General features: G+C 49.7%; 1 protein-coding gene across 4 annotated transcripts in view; it reads right to left on the reverse strand.

Annotated features, from left to right (window-relative positions):
- Positions 1–501: 501 nt before the first annotated feature.
- Positions 502–20,185, reverse strand: part of Erg (ETS transcription factor ERG) — a 163,546-nt gene continuing 143,862 nt past the window's right edge. For all 4 annotated transcript variants that reach the window (XM_063224519.1, XM_063224518.1, XM_063224517.1 and 1 more), the window contains 4 exons: positions 13,411–13,479; positions 12,489–12,545; positions 11,869–11,916; positions 502–2,415 (listed from right to left, as the gene is read on the reverse strand). In XM_063224519.1, the coding sequence (XP_063080589.1) occupies positions 1,895–2,415; positions 11,869–11,916; positions 12,489–12,545; positions 13,411–13,479 (695 nt within the window). In that variant the 3' untranslated portion in view covers positions 502–1,894. The remainder of the gene's footprint in view (positions 2,416–11,868; positions 11,917–12,488; positions 12,546–13,410; positions 13,480–20,185) is intronic.

Here is a 20,185-nt window from a genome sequence, read left to right on the forward strand (position 1 = left end):
AAGATCGTAGCACCCATGTGACTAGTGAGATGCTTAGAGATACAGCTTAGAGAGAAGCTGTCCCTGGCTGCCCTGAAGGGGGAAACTGTAGGTGTCTCTGATGACTTACTTACCAATAATAATAATAATAATAATAATAATAATAATAATAATAAATGCAGCTTGTGTTACAAGCAATGTCTTGTTCACCCTTCAACAAATCTTTTAGGATCCTTACAAGAATTAGGGTGACTTGTGACCAGCACTACACTGGCAACTTCTCAATTTCAACCTCAGCGTTAGAAGTGCCTTTTCCTTCTAGAAATAAATATCGAGGCTCCGAGGTGAAATCTGCGGTCCTTCTGTTATACAAGGTGCGAGGAATTAAGAGAGATCCTGTTTGCTCAAGGTTCCGCTGCGTGAGTCCCCAAAGTAAAATGATAACACAAAACCCCTAATGCCCAGCACAAATTTCTACTAGGCAACTTTTGTCACTAAAAAGTGCAAACGCAGACGCCTGTGTAAATCTGATTTGCCGCGCTAGGCCAAGCTTATTTTATTACATACATTCTGCATCCTAAGAACTAATCATCTCATATGTAAACATTAAGCATACAGAGTTAAAATTCAAGGCCACATTATATTGTTGATTGTCTCTTTTTTCTGTCACATGTCTTTGGCTGGCCGAGATCAACTCGTAGTGTATAAATGCATAAGTTATATAATTATTATATAAAAAGGAAAAACAAAACCCTTGACTCGTATACTTCATTCTGACAAACGCACAGCGTTCGCGACTCAAAAAGGAAACCTGGAGCCCGCCTGCCCCGAGTGCATCTGCCATCTCTGACGGTGGTGGCCGTGAGGCCGTGTCCCACTGACCCTGTGGGCACAGAGCCCCTGAATGCTCAATCCTGAACGTTTCTTTTAAATATTAGACAATTCCAGTTTAAATTTGCTTTTAACAAAGATAAAAATAAAGAGAGAGAGATGCACATTTTTGGTCCTGAATTCTACTTCCGCTCTCCCTGTCTAACACTGGCTTTGGTATAACACTGACAGCATCAGAACATGAGTCTCACAACTTACTCTCCAAGTGTCCTAAACCCAGAGAAGTTTCTTCCCACGTTTTTCTCCTCCTCCTCTCACTCCTCCTCTTCCTTCTCTCATTCCTCCTCTCCCTCTTCTCCTCTTCCTCTCTCTCCTCCTCTACCTCCTCCGACTCTTTGTCTACAGTCACACTCACTGTCTGCACACATCCTCTGTCCAACGCCTGGCTCGTGGTTCCTGCAATGCTGTAAGGGGGTGCAAACCGGTCGTCTTCACCACTGGCAGAGCTGCTTGCTTCCCACTGCGGAGGACTGAACCCCATCCCAACCAACACAGCAGGCCTGTGGTCCCCTGCCAGCCTCCTCAAGGGGGCTGGTCTCTCTCTGGTCTTCCCCTTTGGTTTTGGCTGTGATATGTTTCTATTTTTAAATACAGGTAGTTTTCCTTCCATGACCCTCTACACAGTGTGCAAGGCCAAGACTGAGTTACCTCGAGTACTTAGGTTGAATCCCGGGCCTCAGGAGCCGGATCCCAACCTCTATGCTACGGTCTCTACGCTATTTAAGGCCACGCTCTTTGGCATTTGTCTTTCCGAGTGCATGCTTCTACCAGGCACAAGGTCCTCGACAAGGCTGGCCCGCAGGTGACAGGTCCCTGCGCACTGCGCTCTGAGCCCCTCTTCAGGTCTGTGGTTAACACTTCCGCCACTGCCCCGCTGCTGTGAGTCTTCAGGACTCTCCTGGTTGCCTTCCCAGCCCCAGCCAAGCCTCTCCTCCCCTGCGAGGCACTTCTCATCCCTGCTGTCCCATAGAGTTTGTAGCAGTCCGCGGTGGTGGCACGGTGGCAGGAAAGGCCCCGTGGCACCCTAGTAGTAAGTGCCCAGGTGGGAAGGCATGTGGCTGGCCGGAAGCCGAGTGTTCGGGTAGATGCCCGCGGTCGGGGAATTCCAGTAGGGGTTCGGGGCAGCGAAGAAACTGGACGAGGTGACGGGGAGGGCTGGAGGGTGGGGAGCCACGAAGTTCATCTTCTGCGGGTGGGTGTGGTAGGAGCCCATGTACGGGAGGTCCGAGGGGTATTTGTAGAGGGACGACTCGGGGGGGTGAGGTTGCAGGGCCTGGGCAATCCCGTGGAAGTCGAACTTGTAGGCGTAGCGCTTCCCGTGGACTTTGGTCATGATGTTCTTGTCATAGTAATAGCGGAGGGCGCGGCTGAGCTTGTCGTAGTTCATGTTGGGCTTGCTCTTGCGCTCTCCCCAGCGCCGGGCCACCTCGTCGGGGTCCGTCATCTTGAATTCCCCATTGGTGCCCTCCCAGGTGATGCAGTTGGAATTGGAGCTGTCAGACAGGAGCTCCAGGAGGAACTGCCACAGCTGGATCTGGCCACTACCTGGGGAGGACAGGGGACATGAAGCAGCAGTGAGAGCAGGCCAGTGAGAGTGGGACGTCCTGGTGGGCAGCCTGGGTCCTCCGGTTCAGACCTGTCCCTATTTCTGAGCTATGGCTGCTCTTGGGCTGCCCATGTCTCCAGAGAACTGGACCTGGCTGGACAGGGCTGCCTCCTCCATCCTGTGGGTAGACCAACACAGGAAGCACAGGCTGGCTTCACTCCAAGGAAAGCTCCAGCTCCCCTGGGGACTAGGTCGAGCAAGGGTCTCACGCCTCCCTCCCGCCTGCCCTCTGGAGAAGATGCCCTGAGTCACTGCTGCTGGTACCCTTTCTCCTAACTCTGCATCTAGAGAACCCGGCCTAGGATGCCCACCAGGCTTGCCCACTCACAGGCTGAGCTAACAAACCCAAGTTCTTTGTGGAATGCAGGGAATTCACACTGGGTAAAGGTCCGGGTGGCTCCATCTATTTATGACTTCCTTCAAAGAACGGCCAGTTCCACCTGGAGCTCTAGGGATGAAAGGACCATTTTTTTTTCTTCCTATTTTGTGAGGCAGCAAATGCCCTTCCGTGCGTGGCAATGATGACCTCGTACTGTTTATTTTGGCCAGGTATCATAAAGTAATAAAAGTCAGGTTGAGGAAATGAACATCTAAAAATTTATGGAAAAAGATAGAGAATGGAAGTAAACATCATTAGTTCTAACATAACATTCTGCTGGCGCTCACAAAGTAATTCTGTCCAAAGTTTTCCTAGAAGAGAATTAACCCACTCAACATGAGGAAGTTTAGAGGAAAATCGGGCTCTGTTCCACTGAGATTGCCCATTTCCAGAATGGAAGCAAATGCATCCTCACGGAAATCCACAGGCCACACTTGTCACTTAACCAGGGCTACAAAGTCCCATTGGAAGCCTACGGAGAGCTCTGGAATGTCTTCCTCAAATCAGAAAAACCTGCGGATAACACTGCATTGTAACACTCCACAACAGTGTTCCAATGCTTGAAACTGACTGAAGGCTCCCTATGGGACAGAAGTTTGTGGACCTTAAAGTGGAGGGCCAGGGAAGCTAAACTGGGATCTCACAGATTTTATAAGTTAAAAATCGACGGGGAGGTACAGGTTTCTTCCCAAACTTCCCTGTAGCATGGCGGTGGGGCTATCACACAGATAGATACTGCTTAGGATATAAGGTAGACCAGCAGATGGTATTAGTACTAATGTGATAACCATCAAAGTACCTTCCACCCGTGACTCACAAGGGAATTGATAATTGTGAGAAATCAGTAATAAATCCTTTTTTTTTTTTTGGTAGTGGGAATTGAACTCACAACCTCACACTTGCCACGCAGGACTGTGCCACCGAGTCATATCCCAAACTCCTTATTTTTCTACTGATAGGAAAAGGTATACATCCTGGTCCTTTTATAAATTGTCCAACTCATAAATCCTTGTTTCCACGTTGGCGACATGAAAATGGGTGTGAGTGAGCTCACCCCTGCAACGGCACCGTGGGAAAGGGGCCTCTTTTGCATACATACTGGAAAAGGCTCATTTTCAGACAAGCAACGCATTCGAAATGCATTAGCAGCTTGTAGCTCATCGAGATGGAAACCCCCGCTGCCACCTCGGAACCGTGTGTGCAAACTGCCCTCCCTTGAGTTTTGTTGGCTCCAGCGTTTCATTAATATGCATTGTGTGCATGGTATGAAAGGACCATATGGTTCTAGTAAATACGCTGTAAGCAAAGGATGAAAATTTGAAAAAGAAAACAAAACACATTCCAGAGATGACCCGGGAATAAGGAAGAGCCATGGATTTTTGATTTAACAGTCTAACAGATGCTTCCCTGTAAACATGTTACAGTTGTTTGAAAATAAATATTCAGCGTTGACTTCCTCCCATGGAGAGAGCAGTGCCACGGATCTGGTATAAATACACAGCCCTGCAAACAGAATGAACTTGGTCTGCTCAAGCACTGGTCTCACCTCTGAGGAATGTGTCGCTTGTCCCCTGCCCTCATAAACATGTGTAGGAAGGAAGCCATGGAGAGAAGTGGTCCCCTCTCTCTTTTCCTCTGGAAGAGCCAGACAGCGGGGGACCCACGTTCATAGCTGGGAACTCAACGCTCAAAGGATGGACGAGCTGGTTTCCCACTATGCAGTAGCTCAAGTGACACAAGACTCTGGCCTCTGATATGGAACAAAACTTCCTGTGAACAAAGCTCATCGGCTTCCAAACCTGACAAGAGCACTTAACACTGTCCAGGTAAAATCCACCAGTTCTTAAGGTGATGGTCTAACACATAACACACTATCAAACTCAGGAATTGTACACTGGATGTTCCAAGTAAAAGCCACCCCCTGTGCCACTGTGGAGCTGGTTTTCTTACTGTACAAGAATGTTCCAGGATGCAACGTGGTGGCCGGCAAGTCCTGGCCAGCAGCGTACTGAATGAGTAACCCTTGGCCACAGAATCTCAAAGGTAAAATTGGTAAAATTTTGACTTTACTCGCAAAGCGATCCCGTGTGACTTGCAGCAAGCTGCACTTTAGGGTATGGAACAGGATTCTACTGAACAAGAATGCTAAGGCTTTGGAGAGACTGACAAGTAGCCAAACCAGTGAGCACAATTAGGTCTTTTTTTAAATTTTTTTTTAAGCCAGTCAAATTTAGCGGGGGGGGTGTGGTATACCAACTTTAGTGACACTAATGTTAATAAGTTCTGATAACCCACTGCCATCGGACCAGCCCAGAATTAGGTCTTGAAAGACAAGAGTTGTCACTGCACTGCCTCCTCCTCTTTCTTCAGTAAAACCCTTCCCACCGCTTTTCTCACTGCCTATGACATCCTTGGGACCTCGGAAAGGAATAGCTAGTTTTTCCCTACAGTGGAAAATGAAAATCATAGGATTCAGGCTAAGAAAAAAGTGCAGGAGGAAAGGGAGGAGGTGAGCTCTGAGAGGACAGGAGACCTTTCTTCCACATGTGAGAGAAAAGTATCTCCTAAGAGGGCCAAAGGAGAGAGGTGGGCTGCTACAGACTGGGGTACGCTGTGTCCTGTGATATGATGGCTCTTGGGGAAGATACCGGAAGTGATACAGAGGCATCGGATGGAATTTTTATTTTCATTTTTTTTTTTTTTTTGAGAAAGCAGCCTGGAGGCCCATCAACAGCTGAATGATACAGAAAACGTGGTGTCCACATACAGTGGGTATTTCTCTTACCATACAGAAGGACATCCTTGAATTGTATAGGAGAATGGATGCACCTCGAGACCGTAGTAAGTTAGATAAATCAGACACAGAAGATTAAATATCACACGGCTTCTCTCATATGAAAGACCCAAAATACAAGTAATTTAAAGAACAAAATAGAAGTGAGAGGAAACAGAGAGGCAGAATGTAGAGGTGGGAAGGAAAGAAGGGAGAAGAGAGGAGAGTTAAAATGATCAAGAGGTGTTCAGTACCTGTCTTAGTTACTTTTCTCATTGCTGAGACAAAATACCCAACACCCACAAATTAAGGGAGGAAAAGGTTTATATAGCTCAGTTTGTAGAGGTCTCAGTCCGTAATTGGATGGCACCAAGGCACAGTGGCACAGGGCAGGGGGTGTCACAGAGAAACAGTTCAGGGCAGCCAGAAGGTAGCAAAGCAAGCAAGGGACCTTAACGGTATCTTTCTGCCCCTTTAATGTTCCCCACACCACTCAGGGAGGGTGGCACTCACACCCTTAGTCTCGGTGCCCTTGAGACTAGCATTGCACCATGAATCAATCCCAGCTTCACGCACTCCAGATCCAGCCACCTCTGAAAAAGCTCCACCTATGACTGCATGAGGCTCTGGGGGGACATCTAGACACAAGCCATAACCGTACCAGTTTCCTGAGATGGGTGGAATTATTATGTACTGCAAAGGGACAACAGGAAACAGGGAGGTAGATCTTTTGCAAAAGGGCAGAGGACCAAGGGATGGAGAGAGGCACAGAGGGAAGGGCAGGCAGAAACAGTGAGGCAGAGCGATGTGTGTACACCAACGCCCACGACAAATGCCATCATTAGGCACCGCGAAGGTAGCCAGGGAAACTAAAAATTGTAAAAATGCCTTTCTCAAACTTGAAAAACACAGTAGCAATGAGATAGAGACTGGGCAAAAAGAGCAAAAGACTAAACAGTTCATGAATCACAGAGAGGGGCAGGGCCAAGGACACAACAAGGCAGCCAGGGCTGAGCCAGCACCAGGGGCAGTGGTCTGGGGTCACCTTCTGCAGGAGCTGGTGCTGGTGGGTGCTCTGGGGAGGACTCCATCTGGGAGCTCAGGCACCCCATGTGGCAGGGCCAGGCAGGCTCCTCGGCAGGCACCGCCTTTGGATCTGGCACCACCAAGCTGGATGAATCTTGGCTGTGCCCCCTAAGAGGACCTGGGCAGTTCCCTCAGCTCTCTGGGCCTCAGTGTCCTCAGCTATCCAGTGGGTGTGGCCGGGATAGGAACTCCCTACAGGGCTACAATGACAGTGAGCTCTCTATGAAACCATAAAGTCATGGTTTGTGTGCTCTGAGAACCAGAGTTTAAGAAGAGGTCTCCTGGGAGATGGGAAAATGTCAAACGGTGACCACCAAGGGCCACCAAACTGGCCTCAAAGAAGCTTGGGATGGTGCTCAGGGCTGGCCAAATCCACTAGTAGCTCAGTGCAGGTGGACACTGTCTCAAATGCCATAAGAATGGTCTGATTCCTGTAAGAATCACATGACTAAAGCACTGGGTAGATGAGGAAATAGGAGCCTGCAGAGGTGGACAGGACGTTGTTGCCCAAAGGGAGCAGAGGTCAGAGCTCAAACTCCAAGCTGCTGTGCTCAGCCTTGCACCGATGACTCCACAGCCTTCCACAACCTCCTGGGGTCCTTCCCAGGGGGACTCCTGCCCGGGCCTGGAGCCTGGTGGGCTCCCCCTGGGATATCCCATGCTTCCATCACCTGACAAACAGCAAATAATCCCCCAAAGTGCTCTGCAGTGCTGTGTGAAGCAGGATGTGTTTTCACACCTTTATCCTGCAAGAGTATCCAGCACAGAGGGAGCTGCGGAACAGAGCCCCGGCAGCTCTTTGGTGGAAACGTGATTTCAATTCACTGCAGGAGCACTGTCAAATCCTCAGCCATTCTGATGGGGCATCGGGAGCTGAGCTGCCACCAATGGGTACGTGACACGAGGGCTCAAGGATGCACTTGTCCCAGCAGGAAACTGTGTCCCAAGAATACAGTGACTGAGGATTTGGGATGCTGAGAGCTAACAGGCACAGTCAGGCTGCAGCATGAAATCTTTGCATCTAGGGTGATTTTAAAGAGTGTGCAGGAAAAACTCTCATGCATTTTTGTTTTGTTCATTTGTCTCATTTTTGTGGTTTCATTTTTCCCCATTATTGGAGACTGAATGCAGGGTCTTTCTACTGAGCTCCTTCCAGAAACCCTGTTTAGCTTTTCTGATTTTGAGACAAAGTCTCACCAAGTTACTGAGTTGCCCAAGTCAGGCTCCAACTTGGGATCCTCCTGCCTCAGCCTTCCAGAGCACTGAGATTACAGGTGTGCACAGGGCCAGCTAAAGGCACCAATTTTGAAAGGATGAAAGACATATTTCTCAGAGAATGGCAAGACAAACGGAGGAAGCATCCTCAGCAACGGATGAAAGACACACGAAGAGCCACACAAATACAAGTGACAGAAGACTGAAGGAGAGACAGTCTCATCGTTATAAGCTAAATTTTAAAACTCTCAATGCTAAAGTCCCTCAACTCCAAGTCAAAGGCTGGATGTCCCCATTTTCCCAGGCCCCATCAGAATGGTCTGGAGCTCTGAGATGCTGCCCTCTGCTCAAGACACCAGTGCTGCAGATCCGTGGTGCCTGGGACCTTTGTCCAGCTGTGGGACTGTGTCCTCCGTCCCTCTGCCTTCAGCAAGCACCCTGGTTGCAGTGCATGGGGAGGGGCAATGTGCCCAGGAGAGACAGATGACCTTTCCTCGGCCACCTCCTCCAAACCTGGCATGGATTCCACTGAAAGTGCATGAGCCCAAAGCCATTTCTGTCTTGTTGGGTATGGGCCAGATTCCTCCCTCTTCTTCACTGACTTCCAATGCCCCCCTGAACAGCTGCTCAGTGCAAGGGAAGTCCTTCCTTTCTACCCTTGCGGTTCCCACTCTGAAAGACCTCTGCATGGTGGGGTTGTTGACTGTCAATTTGAGGAAGGGGAGCTCAACTACATTGGCTCAGCCATGCACCCCTGGGGTGCAAAAGCCCCACCCTAAGGCAGCCTGGTGCCTGGGTGGCACAAAGGGGAAATGAAGGAGCACAATCTGCTTCTGCTTTTCCGAGGAGCTCCAGTCTCTGCCTTCACCTTGGACGTCATCAGCTGGCTTCTGTCACAGATCCATCGGCCTCCTGCTACAGACTCAATCGGGACACTGCAGTGAGCTCCGGACCTTGGACTCAAAGCTTTGGGCTTCCTTTCCTGTGCAGTTAGAGGCTGTGGGGGCCGAGGAAACCCAGGCTTGAGCTGTGTGGCTGTGTGGCGTAGGGAAAAGCTGCTTAACTCCTCTGGACCCCTCTGACTTCTCTCCTGGGGGATGCATTTAACATTCAGGGTTGCTAGGAGTCCCTGAAGGCTCCTGTAGGCATTGACATATCGGGGGGCTGGGGAGCTGCTTGGTGGTCCTTTTACATCATTGTACTAACATTCCCAGGGCACTGTGACTTCTGAGCTTTCCTTCTTCCTAATCTGCCCTGAATGGGGCTCAAATGGGAAGCTGAATGGAGGTAGGAGTGGGGCCCATGCAGGAAACGTGGCCCCCAGTGGACATTCACAAGGGATCCGGTGACCCCCTGTACTGGACAGAGTCCTCAGCACCCATGTTCCTCCCTCCACCAGTGACAGCTCCTTAACCGAAGATCCGTGTTGTATTGCTCTTGTCATTTAATTGTCCAGCAGGTAATCAGTGAGCAGCCACCTAGATCTGGGCTAACGCAGCAAAACAAAGCCCCTTGAAGTTGCCCGACTATTTAGAAAAATACTTACTGATTTAACACTAATTCAAATTTCGCATCAAGCAGCCAGCCGCTTAGTAAAGCTATTTCCTGCTCTCCATTCTGCCCTCTCCCGTGGGCCTGGGCATTGGGAGAAGCTGAGGTTTGCTGTGGCTGTTGCTGCTTCCCAGCCCTGGCCGTGTCTGGGTGCAGAGGAGAGGGGCACTCCAGCTCACACCCACTGTGACACCTTGGCATGGGAACATACAGCATGGGCTGCTATTTTCTGAAGCTGCTGCCAGCACAGCTGGTTCTGATCTGGAGACAAACAGAGCGATTCAGCTGCACTGAGACTCGAGGACAGGTGACAGTCCTTGGCGAGGACAGGTCACAACAAAGGTCAGAAACGGACTCTGGGGGATGACCCTCATTGTAATTAAGAGTCTCTCTTCCTAAAACCTATTATTTTGTCTGCTGGGCAACAGGTTGAATTGTGTCCCTTCAAAATTCTTCTGTTGTTCACGTCCAAATCCCAGGACCTCAGGATTTGACCTTTTATGGAGACCAGGTCTTCATGTAGGTAATCAAGTCAAAGAAGGGCACGGGAGTGGGCCATGTTCCACCACGAATGGTGTCCCTATAAAAGGGGAAGGTGACGGACTCCAAGCACACTCAACACCCTTATCATGGACAGAGGGGCCACACACGGTCACTGGAAGAAAGATCTCCTCTTTAATGCATGGTGCTGGAAAAACTGGCTCGCTAACATGCCGAAGACTAAAACTGGACCCATGTCTATCACCATGCACTAAACTAAAATCAAAATGGATCAAAGATCTAAATATTAAAACAGAAACACTAAACTCTGGAAGAGAGAGCAGACAGAACTCTTGCAGACATTGGTAAGGCAAAGATTTCATTAACAAAACCACAATCACACGAGAAATACTACAAACAATCAGCAACTATGATTTCATTTTTAAAAAAGCTTTTGCACAGCAAAAGAATCACCAACAGAATGAAGAGACAGCCCACAGAGTGGGAAAAATATTTTTGCCAGTTGTTCCTCAGACAGAGGACTGGTATCTAGAACATATAAAGAGTTGAAAAAAACCAGAGCCCCTAAATTTAAAGACTCAATCCAAAAACAGGCATCTGAAATGAATAAACACTTCTCAGATGAAGATGTACAAAGAGCAAACAAATATAGGAAAAATATGTTCAACATCACTGGTCATTCAAGAGATGTACATTAAAACAATGCTAAGATTCCACTTCACCCCAGAAAGAATGACTATTATCGAGAAATCAACCAGTAACAAATGCTGGAGGGCTGTGGGGAAAGAGAAGCCCTTCTCCAATGTCAGTGGAGTGTAGACTGCCGCAACCACGGTGGAAACCAGAATGGAGATTCCTCAAAAAACTAGGACTAGAGGTTCCAGTTGACCCAGCTATTTCCCTCTTTTGTGTCTTCCCAAAAGAATTAAAAGCATCACACCACAGTGACATAAACATGCCCATGTTTATAGCAGCACAGTTTGTAATAGCTTGGAAACAGCCCAAATGCCATCAACTGATGAAACAATTAAAAAAAGTTTGGGTTTTTACTACAGTAGAGTACTACTCTGCCGTAAAGGATAAACTTCAGCCATTTCTGGGTAAGTGGATTTACCCTGGGACCACGCTCTTAAGTGCAATAAATTTGGACACACATGTTTAAACATCACATTGTCTCTCTGCTGTGAGAAACCAAAAGTGTAAATAAGGACCAAAATGTGCCATAGACATTGTGAAATAGGAAAAATAACGTTCAAGGGAAAAGGGGAACTAGAGAGGAAAGGGGAAAAGGAAGGAAGGGAACAGAAAATAAATAAGAAGAATAAAATGGGAACAAAGCTTTGTAAATAAGGAGGCAAGAGGGGTTGGAGGGAATGGAAGAGAATGGGAAAATAAAGACGGATCAAGACATAGCAGGGACAGATACCAAAAATGGCACCAATAAAACTAATTTTAATAAAGGGGGAAGTCTGGACATAAAGGGGGACATACAGAGAGGAGAGACCTGAAAGGGTGGGTATCTACCAGCCACGGGAGGGGTTTCCCACAGATCCTGCCTCATGGCCTCAAAAGGGCTGCACCTGATGCCTTAACGCAGCTGTGCAGCTTTCAGAGCTGTGAGCCCATCAATGTCTGCTGCAGTCTGTTATGGTGACCCCTGGAAGACTGTCTCAGTGTGGACTGGAAGACAAATGCTCTTTGCTGAAGCTAAAATCGTAGTGCACATCCTGATTCTTTTTCTTTTCCACTAAGGAGACTAACTCAGGGGCACTAACACTAAAATTTGTTTGATTGAAGGAAAGTTTCTCAGCATACAAAGCCTCCTTTCCAAGTGACCACTGCCCAAAAGAAAGTTACGGAAGGGAAGAGTCGCCAGCGGGCTCTCACCTGGGTTAGCGAGGCGGCTGCTTGTTGGTCCCAGGATCTGATAAGGGTCTGCAACAGAAAGGAGGAAGTCAGATCCCAAAATGGTGACTCATGCGACTTCGGCAGAAAATCCCACCCCAAAGTCACGCCTCCATCTCATGTGTGAGCGGAGAGGTCACAGGGGCCCTGGAGATGCTCCTTGCTAGAGTCCTCAGCCGGTGGCAGAGCTTGGATTCCCCAGATTTCCAGTGTGCTGCCAGGAACTCACGACGACCCCGATATAAACAGGGGATACGTGTGCGAGTCCCCGAGTGCCCCCTGGCTTGCACGGGCTCTGATGTTCAAGTCACCACCAGGGTCTCACGGAGCTGCACTTCCCCAGGGACCTGATCCAGGGCAGCGCTGGTGCATGTGACCTGGGAGCAAAACTAAAATAATCCACAGGTCACAGAGAAGCGGTCTCCGTGCAATCACAATGCTTTCCCTTGACTTCGCTGCACCGGAGCTCCAACCGAGCTCCAACCGAGCTCCAACCGAGCTCCCATCGTTCTAACGGAACAAACTCGTGCTTTGGCCCTGCAGAAAAACCCTGCTAAGCCTGCATCCTCCCCACCATTGTCCAGATGGTCCCCAAAACGTACCTAACTGGGGGCGCTGATCTTCAGTTTTGGACACTGCGGAAGGAGACGGCTGGATAGCTGAAAACCCAAAAGTAAAAAGCCGGTTAGCTGTGGTTCGGTTTGGTGCTATCGATTCTATGATCACCCCATCACCTGCTCTCACTGCTGACCTGATGGTCTCACAGCAGGATGCACGGCAGGGTGAGGACGTTTTCCTCTCTCAGGAAATCAGATGCAAACATCCTAACACCAAAGGACCTGCCTGTTGTTTCAAAAATATTTACCATACTTCTTCCCAAAGAAGAGAGATAATTTGCGATAACTTACAAAACAGATTAAAGGAAACCATAGTTTAACATAAACAGATAGAAGAAAACTACCGGGTCAGACTTTTATACACAGCCGTATGAAGGAACCCGCTGGTCATTCAGCTGCACACAAACACCCTCTGAAACATGCATTTTCCACACTGAAACCCAGGCCGGCCTGGGGCCTGCGCCTATGGTTTCAGCTCTCTGGGGGGCTGAAGCAGGAGGATCACAGTTTGAGAACAGTCTGGGCAACATAATGAGACCCTGTCTGGAAATATAAAATTAATAAGAGAGCTGGGAACAGAGCTCAATGTGAAGGCTCTGGGTTCAAGTTCCAGAATCTCAAGAAAGAAAGAAAAGAAGAGAGGAGGAAGAAAGGCGGGAGGGCAGGAATAAGGAGCAAGGGAAGGGAGAAGGAAAGATGGAAAGAGGGAGGAGACAGAAGGCACTGCTGCATTTGGCTTTTCCGGCTGTGAAGCCGGAGAGACAGAGACAGGGAAAGCGCCATGTCTGGAGATCAGCTGTGTTTTTCTCCAAGGGGAGAAACCCTCCACGGGATGCCAAATCCCAGAAGAGCTACAGAGACTTATCCCGCCACCAAGCGCCGTCCCGCCTCATGCTGGGCACAGTACCTTTGGACTGAGGGCCCGGATGGCCATGTCCAGTCCAGGCTGACCTCCGGGGAGGCTCGTAAGGTAAATCTGCAAAGACACACACATGGACTCAGAACTCCACGATAGCAATGGTGCAACAGGCATCTTCCTTTTTTATGTGGGGTTTATTAGAATAAGCACCGTGTGATCAAATCCAGGAATTCCAAGAAACACTCCACCTAGATCCCATTAGGTTTGGCTTGTATTTATGAATTATCATGTCATATAGCATGCTGATTTGAAATCCTCTGCCTCGTTTCTCTGGAAACTCCCCCTGGCGACTCTTCTAGAGTCACTGCCTCTCCCTAGGGTCCGAGGCCGAGGCCCTGTGAGGAGAGTCTGATGGTCTCTTTAGCAGGATTCCACTGGGTGCGTCCGAGTGTACCCCTGCCCCCAGTCAGAGCAGCCGCAGCCCGGGCTCCGGCACTTCCCGTTTGAGGTCCGCCGCCCCCACCCAAGGACATTTGAACCCCTTTCTTCTGCCCCTCTCTTGGGAACCCTTACTCCTTCTCACCCTTGTGTCTCTCATGGCCCCCATGCTCCCCTCATTTTTTATATTATCCGGACTAACTGGTCTGATGTTTTTGTTTTTGGCAAATGTTTACTCTCTCTCCTTTTTAAAAAAATATGGATTTAGAATTTCTCTGAAATGAATTGCATGGAATAAATGACAAGGTTGAAATAGTATCCCCCCACCCCCACTAACAATGACCTGCAGGGCTGGCCTATGCCACGATCTATAACGTAGTATCACTGACCCCATAAATTTCCTTGTGCTTTGCACATGCAAATCTAATAATGACACTTCCACATCTCCTTCTGAGTCCCATTAATAGTGATCAAGGCTCTAAGTCACGCCAAGGCTCTGTCCAGCGTACATTCCAGAGGCATCATCTCTACCCTTACCACGGAGCCTCTTTTTTCTTTCTGTGACTGATTTCAAAGCTACCTCCTTGGAGGGGTGGGGCCCAGCTCAGTATCAAGGGTCACAGCAGGTGACCAGAGGCCACCACGTCCTGCTGGACCCTTCCCCAGGGCCTCTGCTGACAACAGCAGGAGGCAGTGCAGAGGACAGGGCAAAGGGAGTGAAATATACAGGCCTCTCTTTAAATGTTCAGGCAGCCTGGCTGCTCAGTCTCCACGGAGCCTGACTCTGAGGCCCAATACGCATCTCTTCCTATTTCCTGATCCCCGGGAGGGCAGGAAGGCGACGCAACACCAGTCTCAACCCAGAGCCGCCCTAATGCATGTGGTGTGCTTGGCCCCAGCTCGCTCTGCTCTGTGAGTGTGGTCTGTGAAACCCGACCCTCCAGGGTTTGGGGTTCTGGAGGGTTAGGTAGTTTTTCTCTTTAAACTCTGCGGTTGCGCACCCTCCCTCTAAGCTGGCAATTTCGCACTCTGGGGGCTTTGGATTTTCCCACCCAGCTCCTCAGTGTCACTTTTCTGGAGCTGGGACCACACGCACGCACAAAGGCAGCAGCTATCGACTGACAGCTAAAATTCAACTCCTGTTCCTGGGAGTGCTTTGCACAGGGATTCTCAGCCAGTTACACTTTCTCTTTGAAAGAAAAACAAACCACAGCTAGCCAGAGTTTCAATACCAGAACTGCCTGAGAAAGAAGAACCTATTAGTGAGGCAGCCCCAGAAGCACAGGGCAAGCTCTGAGGTGCTGCTGTGGCCCGGGGTATGAACCCAGCAGGGGACCGATCCTGTGGGCAGAAAAGCACTGCCCGTGAGAGTCACTGGAAAAAATTAAACAGCCAGCGATGACTGCAAAAATATTTTGAACCTCTTTATTCATAAAATCCTTTGCAGGATGAGTAACCCGGGGTCCCACATCCCTTAAAAATCAGTGGGGAACAAACCCTGTCAAGCCTAATCTTCCGCCCAGCATGCGACGTTTGCACGACAATGACTACTGTGCCCTGGAAGATAAGCATGTCTTGTTTTCTTTTGTGACTTTCTGGGCCAGCGCTTCCTTATCAGCTGCTGATCACATGCTCTGGATACCGGGTCCCCTGCTGTGGGATGTGACATCCATCGGGAATGCAAAAACTGAGCCTGGCTGAGCCAGGGACACTGAGGGTGACCAATCTGTCAGCTATACCGCCCAGAAAAGGAGCCAGTGTTGAGTACTTCCACCTATTCTTGCTTACTTGAACAACTTACTAATCCATATATTTTTGCTATTTGTCCTTTACTGATAACAGAGCATAGGACTTCTAATTAAACAAATTTCAAGCCTGGCACATGGTCCATGCCTGTAATCCCAGTACTCTGGGAGGCTGAAGCAGGAGGGTCATAAATTTAAGCCCAGCCTGGGCAAATTATGAAGAATCTGTCTTAAAATAAATAAATTGTTTAAAAAAATTTTAAGGTTAGGGTTAAGCTGGGGAAGTAGTTCAACGTGAAAACCCTGGGTTCAATCCCTAGCACTGCACATAAAAAACAACTGATTATACAATTAATCTTTGGTAATGATTCCAGCACCATCTCCATCTCTCTCAGTTTTATCTTGCTGGTAATTAACTCACACACTTGGCAGAAGTCCTGTGCAGCGGGGGAAGGCTGCTCGCTGGCACCCCTCCTGCTATTTTATCTGCAGAAGCTCTGTGCACAGAAACTGAGCTTTACAAATGTGCTTTCACAGGCAGCTTGGAGCGACCACAGAAACACTGGTATATACCATGATCCAGACAAATGAAACCACGGAGACATGAAAAGCAAGCGTGTGACTGGCGTTTAGTCCCCCCTCTAACGCCTTCGCTAATTTCCTGGATGCAGGGAATGGTTTCAGATTCTGGGTGAGGCCCCCGGCCCTGTATCTTTTCCCAGGACATCCATGAATCAGCACGGCGGCCTGGCCATGCTTGCCACGAGGGTCAAGTTCCACTAAGTTTGCACTCTCCTTTTGCCCACCTCCCTGCACAGGGACCCTGCAGCCCTTCCCCCTCCACATATCTACTTTCCTTTCTCAAGTACTGAGCTCGGGTGACCTCAGAGCTCATCCTCATTCTGTAGGACCCAGGCCACGCTGTCCCAGCAACCCTGGAAGTCCCTGCTGGGGAAGGGATGGTTCATCTTCACTCTGTGCATCGATGAAGGCAAGGTAGCAAGACCAAGAACTATCGCCCAGAGCCAATCTGTAAATGCCAGGGAAACAGAAGGAATGTAGAACCAACCCCAACATGACTGACTTGCTCTCTCTCGTTTTCCTCCAGATCTTTCTAAAATGTTCCTAAATCCTGCATGGATGACCTGGAGATTGCACCATCTGTATTCCTGTCTTGTCTGGGTGTGCAGAGCACACCGTGGTACAGCAGAGCTGGGGGAAGCAAGGAAGTGCTGGGAGCCCTCTGCTGAGGTCCAGGTTTTGGGGAGCGCCTCACTGAGACGAGCAGTGCATCTGTCCCACTATGCCTGGTCACTGAGCAGCCCCAAGCTGTGAGCCCCAAGGGAGGAGTACGCTAAGAAACCCAGAGAATGCCAGCCTCAGAGTCAAAGCCCTGCATTCAGGTTACACCCTCTGGTCCCTTTTGACAGCATCCCAGATGTGTATCACGGTGTCTGGGTTGTCATGGTGATGAAGGAGGAAGGGAAGAGTGTGATCTTTCACAGGACCTGCTCCCATGAGGCCAGGGAGGGTGGTGCATAGTGAGGCTTGCAAGACCATGTGAATCACACCTGTCCCTGTCCCTGTCACTTTACCCTGAGGCTGCATTCCACAAAGGAGCTGGGAGCTACAGAGGAGGTGAGGAGTCTCCAGAAGTAATAACTGGGTAAACCTGGGAAGCACAGAGAGTGTCATAAAATCAGACTGCAAAATGATGCATCTGGGTGCTAACTCTTTGAAAGAGGAGAGACCAGTCTGCCTACGCGTTACTTCCAGGTCATGGACGAAGGCACACTTTGCATCGGGAAGATTAGGGGAAGTACTAGAAGCAAGCACAGGAAGTGAAAAGGTGAGGATTGAACAAAGGAGGGAAAGAGGCCCCCAGGTGGTTCCCTGGGAAGCCAATGAACAGCCTGGGCCAACTGTAAGATGGGGCTGAGATGTCACCAGCGGGTAAGCGTCACACTTAGAAAGCTCGGCCATGAGAAAGGAAAAAGGTAGGTTAGGGTGGCAGCCCAGGACCAGCACCCCAGGAAGGAAGGAAAGGAAGGGGGTGGGGAGGAAACACCAGGAAGCCAGCTGGGCTGGTGAAGAGAGAATATGATCTCATTCAAACAGCACAACTCAGAGATCATTCTGCTTCTCACAGAACGGACAGAGTCTAGCCTAGAGTTGCTACCTAGGAATCTGGCTTGCTTCTGAGTCAGGACCCAGAGTCCTTCGTATCTGTGGCTGTGGGGCAGGAGACGTGGAGTGGATATAAAGAGCACCCCAAGATGATGCAAGGGTGCGGGGTTCAGGCACTTGGGTCTCTATCTTCATGGAGTCTCTAAGAAATAGTCAACAAAAATTCACCACTTCTGAAAGTACTAGATGCCACTGACCACAGGGACAGGGACGGATTCCTCCTGCCCTTCCTCTGGGATCTGTGCAGCTCAGAACAAGCGAGACAAAGCCCTGTCTACTCTGTTGCATCCTAAAGGCCACCATGTGCACCACCCAGACCGACAGAACCACCAGCCACTCATGCTGGGGTGAGGACCTGCAGGGAAGAAACAAAGGTCTGCAGATAATTCTCTTCCTCAGGGTCAAATCCCTGGCCCCAGCCTGTGGAAAATAGGCCTCGGGCTTACTCAGTCAGATTTATAGCTCTTTACAGATCTGACAGTGATATTTGTATTTCCTTTCATAATCACAGAGGCAGTCGTTAAAGTAGACATTTGTTCCGATGCAAGCTGAGTCTCAGAGACAGACTGTGCTAGTCATGGGGACATGGGAGTGCATGCGCTTCCAAAGCATGTGACAGGGCCACCATGGACAGTGGTGTGTGCAGCTGGCCACCCTGGCCTGGCCCAGCCGGGCAGTCAGGAGTGACTGCAACCATCAACCTCGCTGCCACCCTCTCTCCATGCACCTACGTAGACCACATTTTCTGAATTGACTTAAAACACTGAAAATGTAGGCCCAGGGGCCGCTGGTGGATGGGGCATCGAGCTGGCTGGTCAGCTCAGTGGACTGCGCCAACAGATTTGGCTAATGTGGTGGCCTTTTAACCCTGTCACAACAACAGCTCGCAAACCCTAGCCTTGTACTCCCACGGCGACCTCCAGCATTACATACATTTTAAACAATGAGTCAGTTAATTTTTCAAGGCCAAACATTTTTAAAGTATGCATAGAAAAACATTGCCCTGGATCCCCCTCAAAAGTCCTCCTCACTCTGAGCACACTCATCCCATCACTCTTTCTACCTCCTGCAGCAGCTCTGGAGTCCTCTTTCCTGACGGTCTTTAGCTGCAGGGTCCTGGCTGCCTCCATGTCCTGAGTGGATTCAAAATACTTCCCTCTCCTAGTAGTTCTGGCTTCAGGAAAGAGATAGAAGTCACACGGCGAGCCAGATCTGGTGAGTAAGGTGGGTGAGGGCAATTTCACGCTTTTTATGAATTTGTCATACCCTAGTAAAGACACTCACAAAGAAGGACCCCAGAGCTGCTGCAGAAAGCGTCAAGAACGATGGGATGATTATGCTCCACGGCAGGCAGAGAATCTTGAGGGTGACTCACGGCAATGTGTCTTTTACCGTGATAACCATTTGTGAACTTCAGACATTCACTGTACGTTTTCATCAGCCCTTGTACATGGTGGGATTCTTCAGGGCCAGCCTAGTTTCCTGCAGACACTGGGTCCTATCCACACTGAAATGGCCTCTAACAGGACAGAGGTTACCACCCCGAAGGACCTGCCTGTGCTGGGAACGCCTGGCTTGGTGAGCAGGGTAGACTCTGGGATGCTCTAAGCTCTTCCTCCTCTCTCCCCAGGACCAGGAACTAAGGTATTCCTTTAGGTTGGGAAAGAGAGTACTGCTGGCCCCAAGTGCCCACAGCTGTCCAAGGGCCAGGCTAAGGGCAGCCGGGAACATCCTTAATTTCTGCTGCTTAGCCCCCGAGTCCGGCTTCCCCACTGGGCAGAAAGAGCTTCCAGCCTAGCATATTGGATCAGCCTTGCCAAGACACTTGTAGTCCAGACATGTAGGAAGGTGTAAGCTTTAGACCCATGAGTGGCTAAGGCAGCACGGCCACACTGCCTGGACCCACCATGCCTGCAGCTGTGAGGCTGGAACAAGGACCCTGAGGTGGCCAGGGCCGGACCTAGGGGATGCCACATGCTGCTCTGAAACACCCTACCCACCCCCTGGCACAGTGGGATCTTCCACGTGGGTGTCTGTTCCTCCGCAAAGCTTCCCACTTCTGCCACTGGAGCTCCCTTCTCCCCTTTCTGCCCCGACAGCCTCTGGTGTTTACAGTTACTTGCACACCCCCAAATCCAGCACTAGATTAAAGGTGTGTGAGCTGCTGTCTGTCCCTCTGGCTCCCACTTGCTCTCTTGAGACATCTAGAGCTTTAAGCTCGCTTACCACTGTGCCCTCTGTGGCTGGCACCCAAGAAATAACAAGCCAAGCTGAAGGGCCACACCAGCTGTCAGGCAGGGCATGAACTTGGTATCCTCCTGCTTCAGCCTCCCAGAGTCCTGGGCTTACAAGCACACACTACCTCTCCCAGCTCCTGCAAGCATTCCTACAACGGACAGCTTTTCAGAGTCTGGTTCATCTTTAAATTCCCAGATTCTAACTTCACTCTTGGA

The sequence above is a fragment of the Cavia porcellus genome, unplaced genomic scaffold, assembly GCF_034190915.1.
Source record: "Cavia porcellus strain 051 isolate PalLab524CR breed Dunkin Hartley unplaced genomic scaffold, mCavPor4.1 scaffold_15, whole genome shotgun sequence".
In the NCBI taxonomy this organism is placed as follows: Eukaryota; Metazoa; Chordata; class Mammalia; order Rodentia; family Caviidae; genus Cavia; species Cavia porcellus.